Genomic DNA, 20,647 nt, shown 5'->3' on the forward strand with positions numbered 1-20,647 from the left:
ATTTAAAACAATGTTTGGCTCCAATAAATATGTGAAAACAAAGAGTAAGTAATCACTATATTTTTTCCAATATTCTCAAGTTAGCTTTGACACAAATGTAGTTTAATTTGCTATCAATTCTATAAATAAAGTGGCTATTATTTTTATATGCCATCATAATCATTTGATTCAGATATGTGTGTATGTGAAAGATTTATCAGAGAGCTTTAGAAAAGTAGACTATGCACATTGACACAACAATGTTCAATACTTTTCCTTATTTAATAATGAAATTCTATAGCAAATAAAATGATTCATTTCTTAATGCAAGAAATTACATTCATTTGCAAGAAGAGGACAGCCTTGAGGATGATGATGATGAAAATAGCACTTTCTTGCATGAAAATTTTTCTTATCTTTAGAACCTTTATGTTTCTTACTCAAAGATTCATCACATAGTAGAAAATCTTTCTTTGGTATCTGCAGTTGAATTTTACCATTCCTAACTGAAATAGAAAGGATATAAATTATTTTTAATCTATATTTGTCACATATTAATTTACAAATGGTGGATGCAGAAGTTTTCAGTGCCATAGAGAGTACTTATGGCACTGGTTTTTATGGCATAGGCTCCTAAATACGGCATAAATAAATAAAAAAACTCAACCTGAATACCAATCAAAAGCAAAATAAAATGTTCTAGGTTGACTAGCTAAAACTGTATTTAAAACTTAATAAAACTGCAGCCTCTGCAGATAACTGCTCCGCTTCATCACCTGCAGTTGGAATGAATGGCTAGAAAAAATTTCCCTCCTTTTGTTATTTTCTTTAATCTATTTGTCACATATTAATTTACAAATGGTGTCACATATTAATTTACAAATGGTTAATTTACAAAGTTTTCAATGTCATAAAGAATACTTATGGCACTGGTTTTTCTGGCATAGGCTCCTAAATACGGCATAAGTAAATAAAAAAATCAACCTGAATACCAATTAAAAGCAAAATAAAATGTTCTAGGTTGACTAGCTAAAACCGTATTTAAAATTTAATAAAACTGCAGCCTCTGCAGATAACTGTTCCGCTTCATCACCTGCAGTCGGAATGAATGGCTAAAAAAAAATTTCCCTCCTTTTGTTATTTTCTGCTGGATTGCTGTACTCCTCAGAACCAATGTCCAAGTGTATGCAGATCAAGATAGTTTTCAGTGGCCCCAAATATTTTCGAAATACAGAAAATAATACAAAGCAAATGATTACGAAAATGAAAAGGGCTATCGAGAACAGCGTAGACTTTTATATACCCATCATTAGAAACTAACAATCCTTTTGCCTTATTGCAGAATAAAAAACTACATATTCTATGAATTAATATAACATTCAAGAAATAAGAAAGTTGATGACCCAAAATGTTCTCAGAGCTTGCAAGTCGGATAAAATGGTGATAATAGACAAAGAATTCATCAGAAAAAGTTCAGGTGCATCTGTAAGATACAAAAAAACTATAAAATGCATTTTGCAGAATGGCTGATTATCCCGATATAAAATGCTATCTTGGTAATACTGAGCTCAATACAGATTACAGTACACCAAACTTTTGATACAGTTCAAAAACCTATACCAAAAATTATCCAGCCAGACCTGTTGCTAACAGCAGACCTTTAATGTCAAAGAAATTCAAGAAAAAGCTTGCTAAACTATGGTCTATTTTTATAACGGCACTTCTGAAGTGTGTACTTACTTATCAGCTTACAAGTGAATTTTATGCAAAATTTTATGCAATTGCTTCTGATGTTACCATGCTTATCATTGACATTAAATCTTTATTTCTGTTTCTTTGAGTTTCACACAATCTATGTGAAAATCTTGATTCAAAAAGTAAAAATTGCATCCAAATTTATTAGCATCTATGAAGCCTTTCATTTTATTTTTAATTTTGCAGTGTTTAGAATCAACAGGCAAACTAGCAAACAAAAATTTTTATGTGAATATGAATCTCACACATTTTAGTTGAAATTCATATGCAACACATGGAAAATTTTTTTTTCACCAACTTCTCCCTAAAACCTGTTTTCTGGAATAAGAACACTGATATCTTTATTCTATGGAAACATTCAGAAGACGAACTCATAGCATTGTTTTCATTTATGTTACAAAACTTCCCTAACCTACAGTTAAGAATTAACAGAAAAGTTAACAGCAGCATTTAATTTCTTGATCTTAAAAACTGGTGACATTCTTCAATAGTCTACCATAAATCACCCGGCAATCTAACAGTTATCCTGTACGATTCTTATTCATACAATTTTCATAAAAGATCTGCATTTTACTTTTATTTACAAGCCAGAGAATTTTATTCTTCACCCAAAATTTATGAAATTGAATAGAAATATATCCTACAGATTCCAACAAACAATAAATATCCACCCAATTTTGTTGATAAATTTATCAAGAAAATGAACAGTTGCTACCAATGCAAGAATCAAACAGAAGTAAATTTAATGCAACATTTTCTAACTATACCACATGCACCAGTTGTGTTCTCAAAAGACTGTTATATATATGCCATAACTCCAGTCCCATACATCTGAAAATTGTTAAGAATGGGGAAATCGGAAGCCAAAACAACAGATGCGTATACTAGGACACCCCCAATAGTGGTGTTACACCTTTATGTAAAAGGATTGCCATTCAAAAAGACAGAAATCTTCATAATGCTGATGCTGCAAAATGGAGGGTGCACAAACTGAAGTTCATTTTCTTGCTTGAAACTGATTATTTAGCACCCTTATGCCAGTCTGATTTTCGTTTCAATAACTGATTAGTTAATTAAGCAGGGGATGCAATACATCTTTGGCGCCTTTATGAAAAACAGGCACTTTGCATACCTGCACCCTTATGAAAAACACTGCATTGTTGTACAGCTGCCTGTACTTATATGAAAAACAATGAATAATTATACAGCTACCCAATGGAAAATACAGGTTTGCATCATCAAGCACATGTTCTCATCACTCAAAATAATTTTTCAGGTTGCACTTCTTGGAAGAAGACTTAGGCATTTAAAAATAGCAAACTATTTTCACTGAAATGACAAACTGCTACACACGTCCGGGGTGAAAAGGATACATTAAAATTTTTAACCTAATTTTTCTTTTTTGGTATCTGGAATGAACACAAAATGTAAATTTAATAAAGAAATCTCATACTAAATCTTCAACATTCTCTCAAATATTCAATTTTTATATGTTTTATCTCATAGTTTAAATATTCTACCTGATTTTCTTTCCCCTATCAATGTATATGTCGATTTCAAATATAAAAAAAGCATTTTTACTGTTACCAATAATATGGAATCCCTCTCCCAATTTGATATTTTCTTTTTTGTAGTGTTTCAAAATTTTCTTAGCATCACAACCTATGAGCTCTCTAGAAATTCTGTAGAAAAAGTTCTTCTCTAGAAAAACATAGAAGACTCCAAAGAAAATAATTTTATAACAGAATAATATATATGAATAATTATTGACAATCAAATCAATTAATAATTTAAACAAATATACGTAACTGTAAAACAAAACAAGAATGTTCAAATATCTTTTTACTCCCCAATGAAAATTATTTCACAACACAACCCATGTCTTGGGAACCACTATTCTAAATCATCCAGTGTTTGAAATTGACGTTTGCAGAAAGCAGGATGCATATTTTGCAGGAAGCAGGATTTTTATAAAGGAATGCAGAAGTGCATCCTTATGAAAAATGTTGAATTTAGTCTCAAGTGAGAAACTGATAATTTTGTGCACAATTCTTCATGCAGTTGCACTGTTACAAAGATCCCTATTTTTTCAAACAGCAGTCGACTTGTATAAAGTTGCAGCACTGCTACGCCAGGGTCTAGCTATGATGCACTCTAGCATATACTAGCCCGATTCACAATAAAGATACAAAGAAACTCGACGCATCTGTTCAAGGCCCTCGAAAATTATCAGAATTGCCAAGCATGAAAAAGATATTGACAAATAGTACATCAATGAAAGTGGTACATCTTTAATTACCCCACAGAGTATCAAAACTTGTAGAGTATTAGGTATGTTCCAAAGTCAGGAAACCATAGAAATATGCACTGCCCACACCTCTCAACTGCTAGCCAGACATGCTTCCCAATTATACAATGAAGGCATGAGGTAATAGCAAAGAAAATGCCTTACACTGTCTTCAGTTAAAGGAAAACTGGGATAGGAGGGACCTATTCGGCAAATCCTGCTGATGATGAGTTATCGTCTACCACCATTTATTTTGGGCGCTATTGTGGTGACCATTAAGCTAACTCACAAACTCAATAACTGAATGGAAAAGAGAGAAAATCATCAACAAACACCGGCATAAAAGCAGCTTTGAAATCAAAGTAGCATCACAAAATGTACTGCAAGAGACCTTACTTTCAAACTACCACAAATGTGGACATCAATTGTGAAGTACAGTATTACTGTAGAAAACAATACAGGAGGGAAACTTTATAGAGCAATTCATAATCATATGTTCGAATTTGCCTTCGTTACGCAAAGGACATGTGTTTGAACACTTATTGTTTTTCATATTATTGAAATTTTGTATTGTACGGTTGCTCAACTAGCTTTTCTAGCTTGTTATGCAAGTGGAGTTTTTACTAGCATGTTTTCAACATGATATTATGGATGTTGACTGAAGATCTTATTTCAGAAATCAATAAAAACTAATATAAATGATATTACAGACTGCTGGCTAAATATATCAAAGGAGCTAAATGAGTTAGTTTCCAAAACAAAAGTGCATGACGATGTTCATGAGAACTTGGATATCGGGAAAAGACAATAAAACCCAAAGAAATCTTTTAGCTGTATTCCAAGACAATCTACCGCTATCGAGGAGCAGCTGCCAAACATTGTACAGGGAAGTAAACAGTCAGAAACTCAACACACACAGAAATGTCAAACCAAGGATGGCATTCAAAAGAAAATTAGTTGAAAGAGATGCAGACAAAGTAAAAATATTAAATAACTGAAGCTCTCAGCAGCAATGAGAAAAATATGGAGATGGCCATGCCACAGGAAAACTGTATTAATTATTAGAACACTAAATCCCACCCATTATCCTGTCAGAAGCAGAGGTCAACTCAAAGAATTTATAAGCAACATTTAAAAGCTTTTGCTCAGAAGACTTTGATGTAATAATAATGGTTGGTCAACAAAAAATTTTCTCAAGAATCCTGAACAAATCTAGGAAACTTGCTAGACATCTATTTATATGTAAAAAAATACAATACCCACTTTCCAGATGACTATAGAAATATCAATAAAAGCAGTAATAAAGGAGTTACTCAACGATATATTAGAAAATGACATGCCAAGATTTCAGAAATATGAAGTTTTCTGTGAGAAATGTAAAGCAGTTCACAAAAGTCAAGAATGATAGTGCTAGGAAAATTCTGATCCACTTTGCAGATCTTTAAAGAAACACAGAAGGCAAGGTAACCAGCATCTATAACACTGCAGATGTGGGAGAAAAATAATATCACCCACATATACAGAGGAAAGACAGATGTAGAATCATACAGTCCCAGAGCCTGCTAAAGACAAAGATACTATCAAAGGCTCAGTCACACTCATTCTGGATGTTATAACAAGACCTGACACAAAAAATACCTCGAGGAGAACTTCTCATATGACTTCAGAATGAGAAAAAAGACAATGCATAAATTGCAGAGGAAGAATTCATACCACACGGATGTTCAGACTAAAAAAGGATGATGGAGAAATTAAATTCTTGGCTAAGGAACAATGAAAACCTGATATGAGAAAACACACGATGATGATCAATGATATATTGAGAATAAGACTTTATAATACAGCAACGACAATCATGAACTGACAGATATATCTATACGAGATAAAAAAATATAAAAGCAAACTTCTAATTTTAATTGGCTATAATATAATCACTTTCATTTTTTTATTTAATTTGGGGACATCCTCTCTCTATCTTAAAAATAGCGTTATAAGTATAAACTGCATCATTCAAATTAATCATGTGTTCCTACATAATGCTTAATGCAGATACCTCTTGATCAATCACAAAATTGTAAACCAAAACTTTTTAACTCTAACTGAAACTTTTGCTCCCTACCTTCTTCCTCTGAACTGATGCACCATTTTTCGCTTCACCTTCCCTGTTGTGTGAATGATTCGCTATGCTCGCTTCGATCACTATACTATCAAAATGTAAAATGTTCTGGAAATACGCGTGATTGTAGGGCCAAGTGAATTGTGGCCACAAATGTGAATTTAAATTTAAAAAAAGAAATTAATCTGGCTCGACTTGCCTTTAAACAAGGTATGGAGGCCTTTATAAGTAACTGCCAAAGCATCGCTTAACCACTCATGAAAATTTAGTACACGAGTTCGTTAAAGTGGTTATGCCCAAATAGCTGGATATATGTGTACTAGAAGAAAGCTGTAAGGTCTTCCAGTTTGTATAAAATAAGAAAATTCTAAAATGTAATAATAAAAGAAAAAAACCATAATTTCAATAATGACATTACAAATGATATTACTCATAAATGCAAAAATGTTTTATGATATTACTTATAAATGCAAAAATTAGCATGTTGTACAACTTTAAAATTTATAATTATTCATAATAATTAATGGGTATATAAAATTTTTCTAATTGTGATATTGAGTGTAAAAATTTTTGGAAATCCTTCCCTGACATATCAAAATTGTGAATGTTCGAGAAACAAGAACATTTTACCAATTGGACTCGAATCTTAATAGGACTGTAAAAATGTGCAATTGTTTAAAAAGAATATAGTGCTTAAAATTATTATTGAATTCAAAATGTTACGACTTATAATTTTCTAATTGTTCAAAAGTTAATTTTATGTTTTGCATTTTCAAAATTATATGTTTTGTATTTTCAAAATTATGTCAATCGTATTTTGCTGCTCTAATACTTTTTGTCTCAAAAAGCTTCTGTCGCTCGACCTTTTTCTTTTTTAAAGGGGGGAATGTGTAAGATAAAAAATATGGACAAAACTTCTAATTTTAATTGGCTATAATCTCTTTTAGTTTTTATTTAATTTAGGGACTTCCTCTATCTTCAAAATAGTGCTATAAGTCTAAACTGTGTCATTCAAATTAATCACAAGATCCTACATAACGCTTAATGCAGATACCTCTTGACCAATCATAAAATTGTAAACCAGAAATTTTTTAACTTGAACTGAAATTTTTTACTCCCTCCCTTCTTCCTCTGAATTGATGTGTCACTTTTCGCTTCAACTTTTGTGCTGTGTGAATGCTTCGCCATGCTCACTTCTATCGCCATAGTATCAAAATGTAAAATGTTCTGAAAATAAGCACGGCTGGAGTGCCAAGTGAATTGTGGCCACAAATGTTAATTTAAATTAAAAAGAAATTAATCCGGGTCAACCTCGTTCCTCTTTAATATGGATCAAGTATCTATGCTAAACAACATTGCTTTGCTTCTACATCTCAGTGTTCTTACATCAGTGCTTCCAAAATCGTGCTTTCATTACATACATGAAACTACTTATCAAGAAATGCATAACAGTAAAACAGCTGCTAATATTCTATAGAGAGGCAGTTAAAAAATATAAACGACAACAAGATTTAGCGGCTTTCAAAATTCAGGCTTAAAAATCTGGAAAGTCGTTAAGCTGATCGATTTACCCATTGAAAAGATAAAAAGAGATAAAAGCAAACTCATTTTGGCTGTCGATACATACAAACTTAAAACGTTTAATAGAACTTAGGTAAATTTAATTCTTGAAGAATTAGACCGGAATAAAAGAAATTCTGGAAATCATTTTACCATGGAAAGATATTTCCCAATTTTAGCACAATACAAGACTAAAAACAAATTCCCCGATTACAAACAATGTATAGCACAGATGAAGTGCAGTAAAATATGATTAAAGTAGTAATCTGTTTTACACTACTTGCACTTAAATAACTGAATGGAATTACAAACGTTTTATGATATAGCTAGCTTACTGCACCTAGCTTGAATCTTGGTGAAGAGAGTGATTACTTTTCCCATCTGGACAACATTGAATACTAGTCATTTCCCCTAAAAAGTAACTCTACTTTTAAAATAAATTGCTATAAATTTTTCTTCTACCAAACTATATTTTCAAAAGATTGAAAGATACTTTTTTATATTCTTAAACCAAATTCTTATATTATGCTAGAATTTTAGTCCTTTTTATTATAATCCTGTGATACATGATTGAGGCTTAGGTTCATTTTATTTATTGTTTCAAAATCCTTATTTGAAGAAACAATTGTTAATTCTCTCTTAAATATGTCATCTCATTAAAAAAAGATCTGCAGACTAACCTTGGTAAGTATAGGACCGCTTTTGAGAAGCTTGCAGGTTTTCTATTGTGTACGTTAGAATGTGATGGTGGGAAACAATTCCTACTGCTCCCATTAATGGATTCTACAGCCACAGGGCCTCACCATGTGGCAGATTCTGATGAAACTGCTTATGGAAAGGTATACCTGGATGAAATATGGGAATAGCTGTTTATCAAGGTCATTTATAATCTCGATTATTTCAGTGCTATGAATCACATCAAAAAAATTAACTGAGATTTAAATTTGTCAGTTAAACAAGACAATGTGTTTGATCTAATCAAACTGGCTAAGGAGTGATGGAAGCTCCTGCTGTTAATGGAAAAAAAGCTGAAAGAATGCTGCGATATGTTAAAAGAAAGCATGAATTTTTAGTACCCGTAATATTAGGTATGCAAATTGTACTACTTTTGATGTATTTCATGAAAAAATTACTTGATATGTTAAACACAGAAATTCTAATGTTTCTTGTCATCCTGGTACCAATAAAATTCTGTATTATGATCAGTATAGAAATTAATTTCGTTAAACGCTGTAACGGTTTTAAAAAAGTTGACAAAAGAACTGTAAACTCTCAAAACCCTAACAAATTGATTTTGCCCCCCCCAAAGGCTAGGCCATCTAAAATTGTGGAACAGAATGTTAAATCCAAATTCATAATAAATTTTATACTCTGTCACCAAATAATAATGATGTTGACACTAATGCAAATAGTATGTGTAATGTTGTTAATGACAAGTTGGAAGAAATTTATATGGATACCCAGAATGGATTGAGTAATGACTGTACACCTATTCGACCTCCAAGAATAAAGCCAATAATGGTTAAACCTAAAAAATTCTCACACTTCATTAAAATTCTGAGAAATGATATGAAACTAAATTCTGTTGGTAGAGTCAGTATTGAGTTCCTTCAAAAATGTTTCTAAAAGCTGAGGATGCTCACAGAGATATTATTCATTACCTTACCTTGACTAATGAAGAATGGATCATTATGTCACAACAAACTAATTCCAAAGGTCAATTAAGGTCATGTTCAGAGGTCTTTCTATGGACTTGTAAACAAAAGTTCTAGGGTTAAAAAAAGTCACACAGATGCTTAAAAAAAATGCTCCCATGCCCTTATTCAAAATTCAGCTCCCATGCAAATTGAAGACTGAACACATCTGAAATTTAAATCTTTTGCATTTTCATATATCTGTTACTGCATACAAAGTAGAAGGTAGCAGTGTGCAGTATCATAATACTTTAATCATTCTTTGGAAACTTGTTGTTTGAAGTGCATGTGCATGAAATGCACTCAGACACAAAAATTCAGACTGTCGTGCCAAGCAATTAGATACAGCCAAATGTAAATACCTCCAATCTAGTCACACTACCAGTTACCATGGTTGTTCTAAATTTCCTTCAAATAATCTGTCCAAAAGCAACAAAGCAAAGAAGCCTAAAGACAATAGCATCCTCACTGATAACAGTGGATTAAGCAAATTCTCCATTGTTACACCAGATGTGCCAGGTGCAAGTGCAGTATGAAATAACTGTGTTAACATCATGAATCAGTCTGGTGATTCCAGACTTGGTGACACTGCTACATTGTCATGCTCTTACAAGAGCTCAATAGTATGTTCATAAGGTTGCCAATGGTAAAATCTTCTTCAAGAAAATTTCAGCAAAAATACCAATGCTCCAAGCCACAGAACAAGCTATATACAAACTTTTTACACTGTTTGCAATTTCTCAGCTCCACTTAAACTGTAAACAGCAGTTAATAATGTGTCTAAATCTTTTGTAAACTACAATGGCTACCTTCAATAAAAAGTCTATTTTTAAGATCTGTCAACAAGACTAGTACAATAATGTGCACAGCAAATGGCTGAATGCCATTTGTATATTATTTCTGTACAAAGAAGATTATTTCTTGTAAGAATAGAAAATCCTTTTGTATTCTTGTAATGTATTAGTACTTCCACTGTTGACTGTTTTGCATTTATGGAACTTTGTATATGTAAGAGTTAACATGCAACAACAGATCACACTTACCTTATGCCTTATACTAGGGGTCTCCAAACTTTGCAGCCTTAGGGTCATACTTGATTACTCAAGTAAGTTCTAAGGGCCAAAACAGTTTCAATTTTCTAGATACGTATTAGTCAAAAGTGGAAATAGGTAGTACCCTCTATACACTAACTACTAATACATGGCACTCGTATTTCTTCCAAGAGCAAAGTATAACAAACATTCTATAAAATATACAACTGAAGGTCAACCTAAGTTGAGAACACTAGATATAGGAGTAAGTATATGTGTTCGCCGTAAAATACAGTTCTACGATTTCGAGAAGTAATATTGTAAAAAATTATGCTGTGAAATATGAATACTGTTGAACAAAGAGAACGCAAGTACCATTTCCCTAAACCCAAAGTGTCAAGAATGCAGTTTGTACTAGGAAGGATGATGTAGTTAACTTCTCATTAATTTTTACATTTTTAATAATAATAAATGTTACAAATATTAATCTATGGAAATACAGAACATGGCATTTAAAATTAAAGCATAATTTAAGATAGTACATTAAAAATATTTAAAATATAAAACTAAATAATAATGAAATGAAAAGAGTGTCTAAAATAAAAAATATACAGTCAAAAGTTGTTAATCCGGACTCGTCGGGACTTCGGCGATTCCGGATTATCGATTTTTCCAGATTATAGATCATCAGTTTAAATCTCGTAAGATGGCACGCAGAAATTCTAAAATTAAAAAATATGAAACCGTAATTTATGAAATAAAGAACAATTATGATCTAAAAGGTATCAAAATTAACAAAAAAAAAAAAAAAAAAAAAAGCTTAATATTTATTTGTTTACTTTATTAAACATTTCTTTCAATGTAAGTTGTTTAAGTTGCTTCGTTTTATGTGATAATACTTTCTCTTTAATTCTATAAACAGACATAATTTCTTGTTCAGTTACAAAGTTCCGCTGTTCAAGTCCCGTAATTGCTGTGCCGAGAATACCGACTAACTTGTCAATCGAAATTTTTTTGTTTTCACTAACCTCTCTGTCACCTTCTTCATATCTTTATCCATTTTTTGCAGCAATTACACTATTTGTTTGATGGACATCGAAACATACTTTCGTTTTGTTGATCCTTTGGGAGCTCCAGCATCGGAAATTCTATTTGACATAATCGAAAGTTCAAGTTTACTTTTATAAAATTGCTCTTACAGTCTGCAAAAAATAACAAGCCGGATCCAATTCGAAGATTAATCATCATCAACATTAACTGAAATAGATAATTAGATAATTTTAGCTTATACCTTACGTTATACATAAAACGCGCACGCGAAAACGTATTCTGCGCTTGCGCATACACATATGTGCAGTTGTAAAGGTCTTACGCGCATGCGTAAACGCCTATGCGCATGTGTCAACGCGGCGCATGCGCAGAAAGTTTTTAGCTTTGAGGTCCGGATTATAGATCATTCTGGATTATGGGTGTCTGAATTAACGACTTTTGACTGTACATGTAAAGCATACTGCAGGATAAAAATTTTAAGAAATAAATAATAGCAAGAATTAATTCTAAACAGAAGATTTATTTATTGCACTTTACTGGCATTAGAGTTGGACCGATTCTCTGCGAATGAATTTCAGTTATGCTCTGCACATTTACTTCACCCGCAGATAGTCGGAACTCAGTCACCTCAGGTACTTGAACTTGGTTTAACATTGCTCAAGGAGTCTACCTTCTTCTCTTCACATTCTTTGATCACCAATGCCTCAGTCATTAGAAGCTGACTTCACCTAATGAAGCCATCTACAAAAACTTTAATTTTACTAATGTTTAAGTATGGTTTCACATGTCAACCTAGAACACTAATTACTTTTTAACTTTATTCTAACTGTGTGTACGTACTAATTTTTCAATTTCAAGAATAATTATCAGAAAATAATGTGTATTTACTTAAAAAAGTCCTTTTTTAAAAAATAATAAATATAAATCAACAGTCACTTAGTTAACACATATAATACTTACAATGTCAGTTAATTATTCTTATAAGTACATATTACAGAAATCTAATTGCATCCAATTACAAACATAGTAAGCATAATTTTTCTTAACTGTTAGATGATGCAGAATTACCTTGGAAAACATTCTTATGGTTGCGTAAAAATGTTTGTAGACCACCGCATTGGCTTTTCATTCCCTTCAGTATCTTAGAATCCAAAGATATAGCCAAATCTTTAATGCTAATTTGTCCTATATTAATTAAAAATTTTCTACTTTGTAAAGTATACTCTTTAATACATATAATGCAATCAAGGAAATTAACAGCGGGCTATTTACTCAATAAAAAATACAGTAAAACTCGTAATTTGAGAACACCTTTGGGATTTTAGATGTCCCCTAATGAGCGGTTATCATCAAAACTTGTACCTTTTTAATTTATAATTATACTTATTGAAATACATTTTTATTAATATAAAAAATATGTTACCAGTTTTAAAATTTATTTAACATATTAAAATTCACAGTGATTAATATTCATTAATAATAAATATACCTCCATGTTTTCATTACAAACAGTAAGTGATATTTTTCTGCTGGCAATCTGAATTTAAAATGCGATTTTCAAAGCAAACTTGAAAACTCAGAAACCAAAACTCTCATAATCATTAAGATGAGAGGAAAACTTTTAACACATTATATGCTTCAGCAGAACTCTGCATTAGACCTAAATTAGTGAATTTTCCTTAATTTTCATTATCTAATATTTCTTTTTCACAAACATTATGTTAAGCATCAAGTCTGCTTTGTATATTTTGCAGTTTAACCTGTGATATCCAGTTTCATCAATATGCTGGCGTTAAATTGTACATTGTCAGCCAACAGTTACTGTCATCGCCTGAATGAGAAATATAGTGGCATGACATTTAACATGTTAATATAGCAAATGCTACATTTACTCAACAAAAAATGCAGAATTACCTTGGGTACCTTTATTTAAAAGGAAGGTGTAAATGTTTTTAAATTTGAACTATTATTCATTCCTTTAAATACATTCTGAGAAAAACAGTCTCAATATTCATTAGGTTAAAATACTTCATTTCTTAATATCATTTTTATCTTTTTATTACATACAGATGTATTTTTAAAAACTGATATTCTTAAATTTCTGTATTCTCAAACTCATTCTTCATTAAATGTAGGTACCAAATTCTGTTTTAATTAAAAACTTTTAGTATGCCAAGGAAAGGATTTTTTCTTGCCCATCTCTAAAAAAAAATTGCAAGGTTCCTTTTGATTTCCTTAGTGATGAAATTTTTCAAAATCTTTCTTCAGGGGACACCCAAGTTTTACAAACAATGCACGTTCCAAATTCCATGTTTCTAGCTGTAATCATTTAAGCTATTTTATGATCAGTCAGACAATCAAAACTTTACCCATCAAACATTAAAATTCAATTTTTTAATATAAATGTTTTGGGAGTACTTCAAATAAGTTTTTTAATAAAAAGTTTATGATAGCTAAAAAGCCACAAGAATTAAATCTTTGAAGTTATGGGCCATATGTCATATCTTCCTGTGGCAATGACTAAGAATGCCAGAATAAAGCCTGTATTACTGACATAGTACTGCAGGATAAAAAGATAGTTTTCAATTCAAGTTCCAAATCTGGATGATGATATATTGCCAATAAATAAAAATAAACACTACCCTCCAAAAGTTAAGAAACAGCATATTTTTTTGTGTCTAATTTGAAAATAAAGCAACATAGAAACAAGAAATTTAGGGGATATGTTCATTAAACAGTTCTTTAATGAAAGCAGTATAGAATGTTTCTAACATGAACACAAACATGAATTACAACAAAATATTGCACTCTTGGCAGGAAAATCCAGTCTTGGAGAAACAGTACATCAGTTTTTTTTAAATGAAAAATGTGGTGGTAACATTACAAAGATGGGTTCTAATAAGGAATGTGTCCACCCTAAGCTGCAATACAGGATGATTCATAAAGAAGTATACAGTTTTAATGCATTATAAATAAAGAACAATATAATATATTATATGTTACCAGCAACAGAAAGGTATAGGATTATTTTAAGTTTTGTTAGGCTGCTATCACATGTCAGTTTATTTCAGAAGAACAACTGTTTGGAACAATTTTTCTACTTTGTCACAACAGCCAATCACCATAGATCGCTTTGAGGTTAACACAAGGGAAACTGATTCCCCATTACAAACAAGCTGATAGCTGATTGGTTTAAAACAAACAACATGCAATTTTTTTGGAAAGGAAGGAAAAGGTTGCACGCTTTTATTTCAATAGTAAACCAGGCAGAAAAATTGTCCGAAACAGTTGTTCTTGTGAAACAAATGGCATATGATATAGAGACACTCAGAGATGTTTTATTATGTGAACCCATAGTCACACGACATGATGCAAACTCTATCGGCATTTTCTTGGGATACCCTCGTACAGTTGATGGTCCACGACATTTATTTTTGCACAAACAGCTCATAGTTTTAAAATTTTCATGCCACTGATAGACAGATTTTCTAGTTGAAGGTTCTCTTCCGAATTGTGATCAGAAATGCAGTTGCGGATTCCATTTTGCTAAATTCAAGAACAAAAAAATCCTTCTTCACTGCAGACGTCGCCATTTTGACTGACTAGTCACACGACATGCACGTTATTGCTTATGTCACTTTCATCAGGGGCTAGACACAATCTTTAAGGGTATGTCTACCTTGTGGTTTATTGAGGTGATGCGTGTCTTTGACTGTCACTGTTTTACAGCATTTGGAAAGTGTATACTTCTTTATGAATAACCCTGTACAGTGGCAGCAGTGATGCTGTTAATTAATTTAGTCACTGAAATGGGAAGCAACGACCAGACTCCACTAAGTTTGCTACACATGTATTGAAGGACAAATGGTGGTCAAAAGGTGGACAAGAAGCATTCAGATTTGGAATTCCAATGGTGTGGTACCAGCCATGAAATCACAGCAATGATTGCTACTTTTGTTCCTACTGGTGTTCATGGTTTCATTATGAAGAATAAACATAGAACTATCCATTCAAATGTGCCATCTGCTTTTTTCCCAGTTCCTCGTGGTTTAGATGTACTATATATATAATTAAAAAAAATAATTAATCATAGAATTATTAACTATTCTACCAGAAAATTTACAGGAAATAAATGGTTCTGCAAGTGATTTAAATGAAGATAACATTGAGGAGTATGAACCTAGCAAGACTTGTAACATCAAAGGGTTTTCAAAATCTGAACTAAATGATATGGTTTGAGACTTGCATTGACCAAAGAAAATTCAGAACTGTTTGGCTCGAGGTTTGAACAGAAGAATCTACTTGCAGCTGTCCTTTTATTTTCTTCCTTCAGGTACAGAGAAGAGGATTTTCTTATATATATTTCAAAATAAGGAAACTGTCACATACACGGATGTACATGGGCTTCTGAAGCAATTCAGCACACCATACAAAGTACCGACTGGAGACTGTCCATAGGTTTGTCCAAAAGAAGACTTGTAGTTGTCCTTCTAAACAATGGGAATACCTATGCATCAATACCCATCAGACATTCTGTCTATTTAAAATAGTATTAAAGATTTGGAATTCAATCTCGATGAAATTAAATACGAAGATCATACATTATATGCAGTGATCTCAAAATAATATCGATGCTCGAGGCCCATATCACACGGCGTTTGTTTCACATGAACAACTGTTTGGACAAATTTCCGCCTGGTTCACTATTGAAAGAAAGACTTGCGACTTTTTCCTTCCTTTCCAAAAAAATTGCAAGTTGTTTGTTTTCAACCAATCAGCTATCAGCTTGTTTGTAACAGGGAACCAGTTTCCCTTGTGTTAATCCCAAAGCGATCTATGGTGATTGGCTGTTGTGAGAAAGCAAAAAAATTGTTCCAAAAAGTTGCTTTTAAACAAACCTACGTGTGATAGCAGCTTAAGACAGCATGGAGGATATAAAGTTTCCTTGTTTTTGTGTGAATGGAATAGTAAAGACAAAATAATAGATTACAAAAGGGGATTTAATACAAAAAGGGATTTATTAGAACCTGGAACCAAAAATGTGCACCTGAAAGCTCTTAAAGATCTGAATAAAGTTCTTCCACCTCTGACTATCAAATTAGGCTAGAGGAAGCAATTTGTCAAAGCCTTACCAAAAGAGGTCAATGTTTTAAATACACCTGCGATAAATTTTCAGCTTTATCAACTGCCACTTTAATGGTCCTGACATTATGAAACTTCTCAAAGGTGGTCATTTAAGAAACAAACGGAAGATACAGAAAAGCCTGGGGAGCCTTTAAAGACATAGTAACCATGTTTCTGGGCTGTGAAAAGATCTGAACTTCAAATTAATTGAGAAAATGCTACAGAAGTGCCAAAATTTAATCTGTCCAATGAGCTTAAACATTTATTTCCTAAATTCACATTTGAACTGTTTTCCTAAAAATCTGGGTGCCATTACCAAAGAGATAGATGAAGGAGTTCGAGACATCAAATGGACTACTTTGATGATGGCAGAATATTGCTGGATGTTATACCAAGATGAACCCCATCAAAAACAAAAATGGAACAGCACAAAACACAGCAAGCAGTCCACAGAAACTTCCAACACACGAAATAAAATTATGTATCTTAGATACATTGTCTCAGTATAAGATGGAAAAAAAAAAAAAAGAATATATTATAAGGAAAAAACATTTAAATCTATTTTAAAGCTTCATATTTTTGCAATTTTTCAACTTTTTACAAATTTTGAAAGTTTTCATTTCTGAAAAACCATGATGTGATGGGGAAAATTGACATCTTTTTCAGATTCAGGGCTAAAAAATACACAGGAGTCAATTAATTTAAGTTACAAAACAAGACACGACCTAAATTTTGCAGGCTTGTGTTATTTTAACAAAGCTAAATTCTTAAAGCAGCAAAATTAAGTCACAAGTGGTTTCTCTTTTGCTCCAGTCATATTAACACAGCATTACATAGTTAACTGGTCTTTGACAGTTTTTCCAGCTGCTTTTAAACAGAAATTTTTCTGAAAGTACACAAATTTAGCTATTTCATTAGAATTATAGATATCAAAATATTGTCCTACTAGTGAACTAATTTGTTCACCAGACATATGTAGATTCACAGGAAAGCACCTTTTTCACTTTCATTGGATTCCTTCAATATTTTTTTTCCCCTTTTTCCTGTGAAATATTTTCTATTTGACTTTTGCTGAGACCACATCTTATGAAAGCACACTTAAGCTGTAATATTTGTTATTAGCTATTTCAACACCAAATATATTTTTTCTGATAGACTGTGCATTACACTTTGATTCTTCATGGGAAGAGAAAAGTTTTATAACATTAAACAAAATTAGCTAAATTAGGAAGAAACTGTAGCATTTCATCGTGTAAGCGAGAGGTGCTGCAATCAGCCAATCCACAAGAGGCGCACACCATCCGTTATTCATTATGTCACATCTTCTGTCCCGTCTCACAGTCTCTATTGGTGGGTGCCATTGGAAGAAAAAGACACTACACAATGCTCCTGGTAAGTCTCATTCCTGTGTGTATAAATAAAATATATTTTTATATCAAATGCTGTTTCATTCATATCCAGGAGTCAGATTAACAAATATCACCCTTGATAGTGACTACCTTTAATGGTAACCTTCTTCAATGGAGCGAAATCGTAACAGAAACTTTTAGTTTTGATTCTTCCCGCTAGTGCGTGTTCCATTAAAAGAAAATGGTTGAATTCGAAACCTTTGCTGCAGTGATTCAACCTTTTATTCAAGTTGATTCATCTCTTTGGCTTTACAAGTTAGAATCAATGTTTGAATTAGCTACACCTAAACTGATAATAGAGGAAAAGACAAAATTCAACTAGGCGCAGCTCACTTACAAGCTAATATTGCAACTGTTGTTCATTATGTCATCGTTAAGCCTGATAAAGGTCAACCCATATTAGGGTCTGAAATAAAGAATTATCCAAAGATGTTCAGAATCAAAAACTTAAGAGATTCGTTGGCTGCTAGCAGGCGAAAACCTTGGCGATCGAAAGCCCAGCAAGTTTCTTCACAATATGAAATGTCGTGCAGAAAATAATAATATAGACGATTCACTTTTATTTGAACCCTTTAATCAAGCAATGCCTGCACCTGTTCGAGCTATATTAGCTTCCATCTCTCGTAGTACTTCGGATAAAAGATGGAAACAGCTGATCAAATTTTGGATCTAAACAACATGAATATATCTGCCACCGTCTCTAACAATGAATCCTCTTCGGCAAATGCCAGCTGTTCTTCAGCTCAACTTCGTCAGGAAATCAAAGGTCTTTGAAAAGAAGTGACCAAACTTTATCGTTCCAGAAGTTCATATCGTACCAATTTTTCTGGCCGCAAACGTTCAAAATCGCTGTGTGCTGGTATCATAAAAAATTCAACCCTAATGCAAAAAATTGAATTTATCGTGTTCCTACAAGGGAAACTTGAAGAAGGAAAAGTAGACCAACTCTTCCCACCCTCATACATCGTGCCATCTTTTCATTACAGACCAATTGACAGGTAGGTGTTTTCTAATAGATTCAGGGAGTGATGACAGTTTAATTGTTGCAAATAAATCTGAATTCAAGGCCACCAGTGCTCCAAATGTTTAATGCTGCTAATGGATCATTTATTAATGTCTATGGTCGCAAAACAATAAATGTGAATTTTGGTTTAGGACACAATTGTCTTTTTTCTTTTTATATTTGTTATGTTACATGCTCGATCATAGGTGCAGATTTTTTATATTACTTCAATTTACCTCCTAATTTATGTAACAGCGATGTATTTGATTTAACAACAAAGTTTAAAGTAGTTGGTGAAATTAAATACTTGCAAAATTTTTTCTGTAAAATCTTCTTGTGTTGATAATTTATTTGGTAAATTACTGTTACAATATCTAGATATTACTGAATTACTGGATCCCAATCAATCTGTGAAGCACAATACTGTGCATTATATAAATACTAAAGGTTGTCCAGTTGCTGCTAAACATAGACGGTTAGCACCTGACCGCCTCAAAATTGCAAAAGCTAAGTTTCAGTGCATGATTCAACCGGGTCATATAAGACCTTCCAAAAGCTCCAATTCATCGCCTTGCACATGGTGCCCAAGAAAGGGTCTGTTGAATGGAGACCTGTTGGTGACTATCAATCTTTTAATGCACAGATTGTCAAAGAATAGTATCCTATTCTGTTGCATGGCTGAATTTACCTTAGAATTGCACGGTAGTCACATTGATTTCGGAAAAACGTATCACCAACTTCCCATTCATCCAGATAATGCATATAAAACAACTATATGTACTCATTTTGGTCTGTTTGAAAGTTTAAAGAATGCAGTTTGGTCTCTGTAATGCTTCCTTAACATTTCAAAGGTTTATCAATGAGGTCACTAGGGACTTGCCTTTTGTTTATGCATTTATTGATAATTTACTTGCAGCTTCTAACAATGAACAAGAACATTTACAACATTTAAACCTGCTATTTTCTAAACTTCAGGTTTATGTTTAAATGTCAAGTAATGCAAATCTGGTCAATCTACGATAGATTTCCTAGGATTTAGGTTATAGGGTGAAGGAACTGAACCCCTCCCTGATCATGTAAAATGCATCCTAGATTTTCCTCAGCTGCAGACTCTCACACAATTACACTGATTCTTAGGTTTATTTTATTTTTATAAACATATTCCTAAAGCTGCTCATATTCTAGCACCCTTAAGTCAAATACCTTGAAGGCCATACTAATATAAAGAGACATTCTCATTCCAAAGCTTCTACTGAGCTATTACAATAGGACGATGAAGCAACACTCTCCTTTACAGCTTCTAAGGAAGCTATCACTAAAGCAACCTTGTTATGACATCCCATGCTCAGTGCACAATTATGTCTATGGGTTGATGTATTCGATATAGCAATTGGCCGTTTATTCATGCAACTTGTTAAACAACAATGCGAACCTATAGCTTTTATTTTATTTAGCTGAAGCTTCTATTCAGCTCTAAGCAAACCTCTAAGGAATTTCTCCACTTATGACTATGAATTCCATGCTATGTATTCTTCAGTCAAGAAATTTAGGCACCTTGAAGGACGAAATTTTCTCATCTGTTTGACCAGAAACCCCTTAAATTTGCATTCCAGCAACATCCTGACAAAATGCAGTCCTT

General features: G+C 32.6%; 1 protein-coding gene across 5 annotated transcripts in view; it reads right to left on the minus strand.

The window, feature by feature from the left end:
- Positions 1-242: 242 nt before the first annotated feature.
- The window catches only part of LOC118199148 (putative tRNA (uracil-O(2)-)-methyltransferase), a 107,777-nt gene continuing 87,372 nt past the window's right edge, over positions 243-20,647 (minus strand). For 4 of the 5 annotated variants that reach the window (XM_085808039.1, XM_085808040.1, XM_085808042.1 and 1 more), the window contains 2 exons: positions 12,520-12,657; positions 243-485 (listed from right to left, as the gene is read on the minus strand). In XM_085808039.1, the coding sequence (XP_085664165.1) occupies positions 301-485; positions 12,520-12,657 (323 nt within the window). In that variant the 3' untranslated portion in view covers positions 243-300. Of the gene's footprint in view, positions 486-8,377; positions 8,543-12,519; positions 12,658-20,647 lie in introns of all 5 variants that reach the window. The other variant, XR_015038673.1, reaches the window with a different exon arrangement.

This window comes from Stegodyphus dumicola, chromosome X1, assembly GCF_044657685.1.
Source record: "Stegodyphus dumicola isolate Sdum_Otavi_A_Nest chromosome X1, ASM4465768v1".
NCBI classification, from domain to species: domain Eukaryota; kingdom Metazoa; phylum Arthropoda; class Arachnida; order Araneae; family Eresidae; genus Stegodyphus; species Stegodyphus dumicola.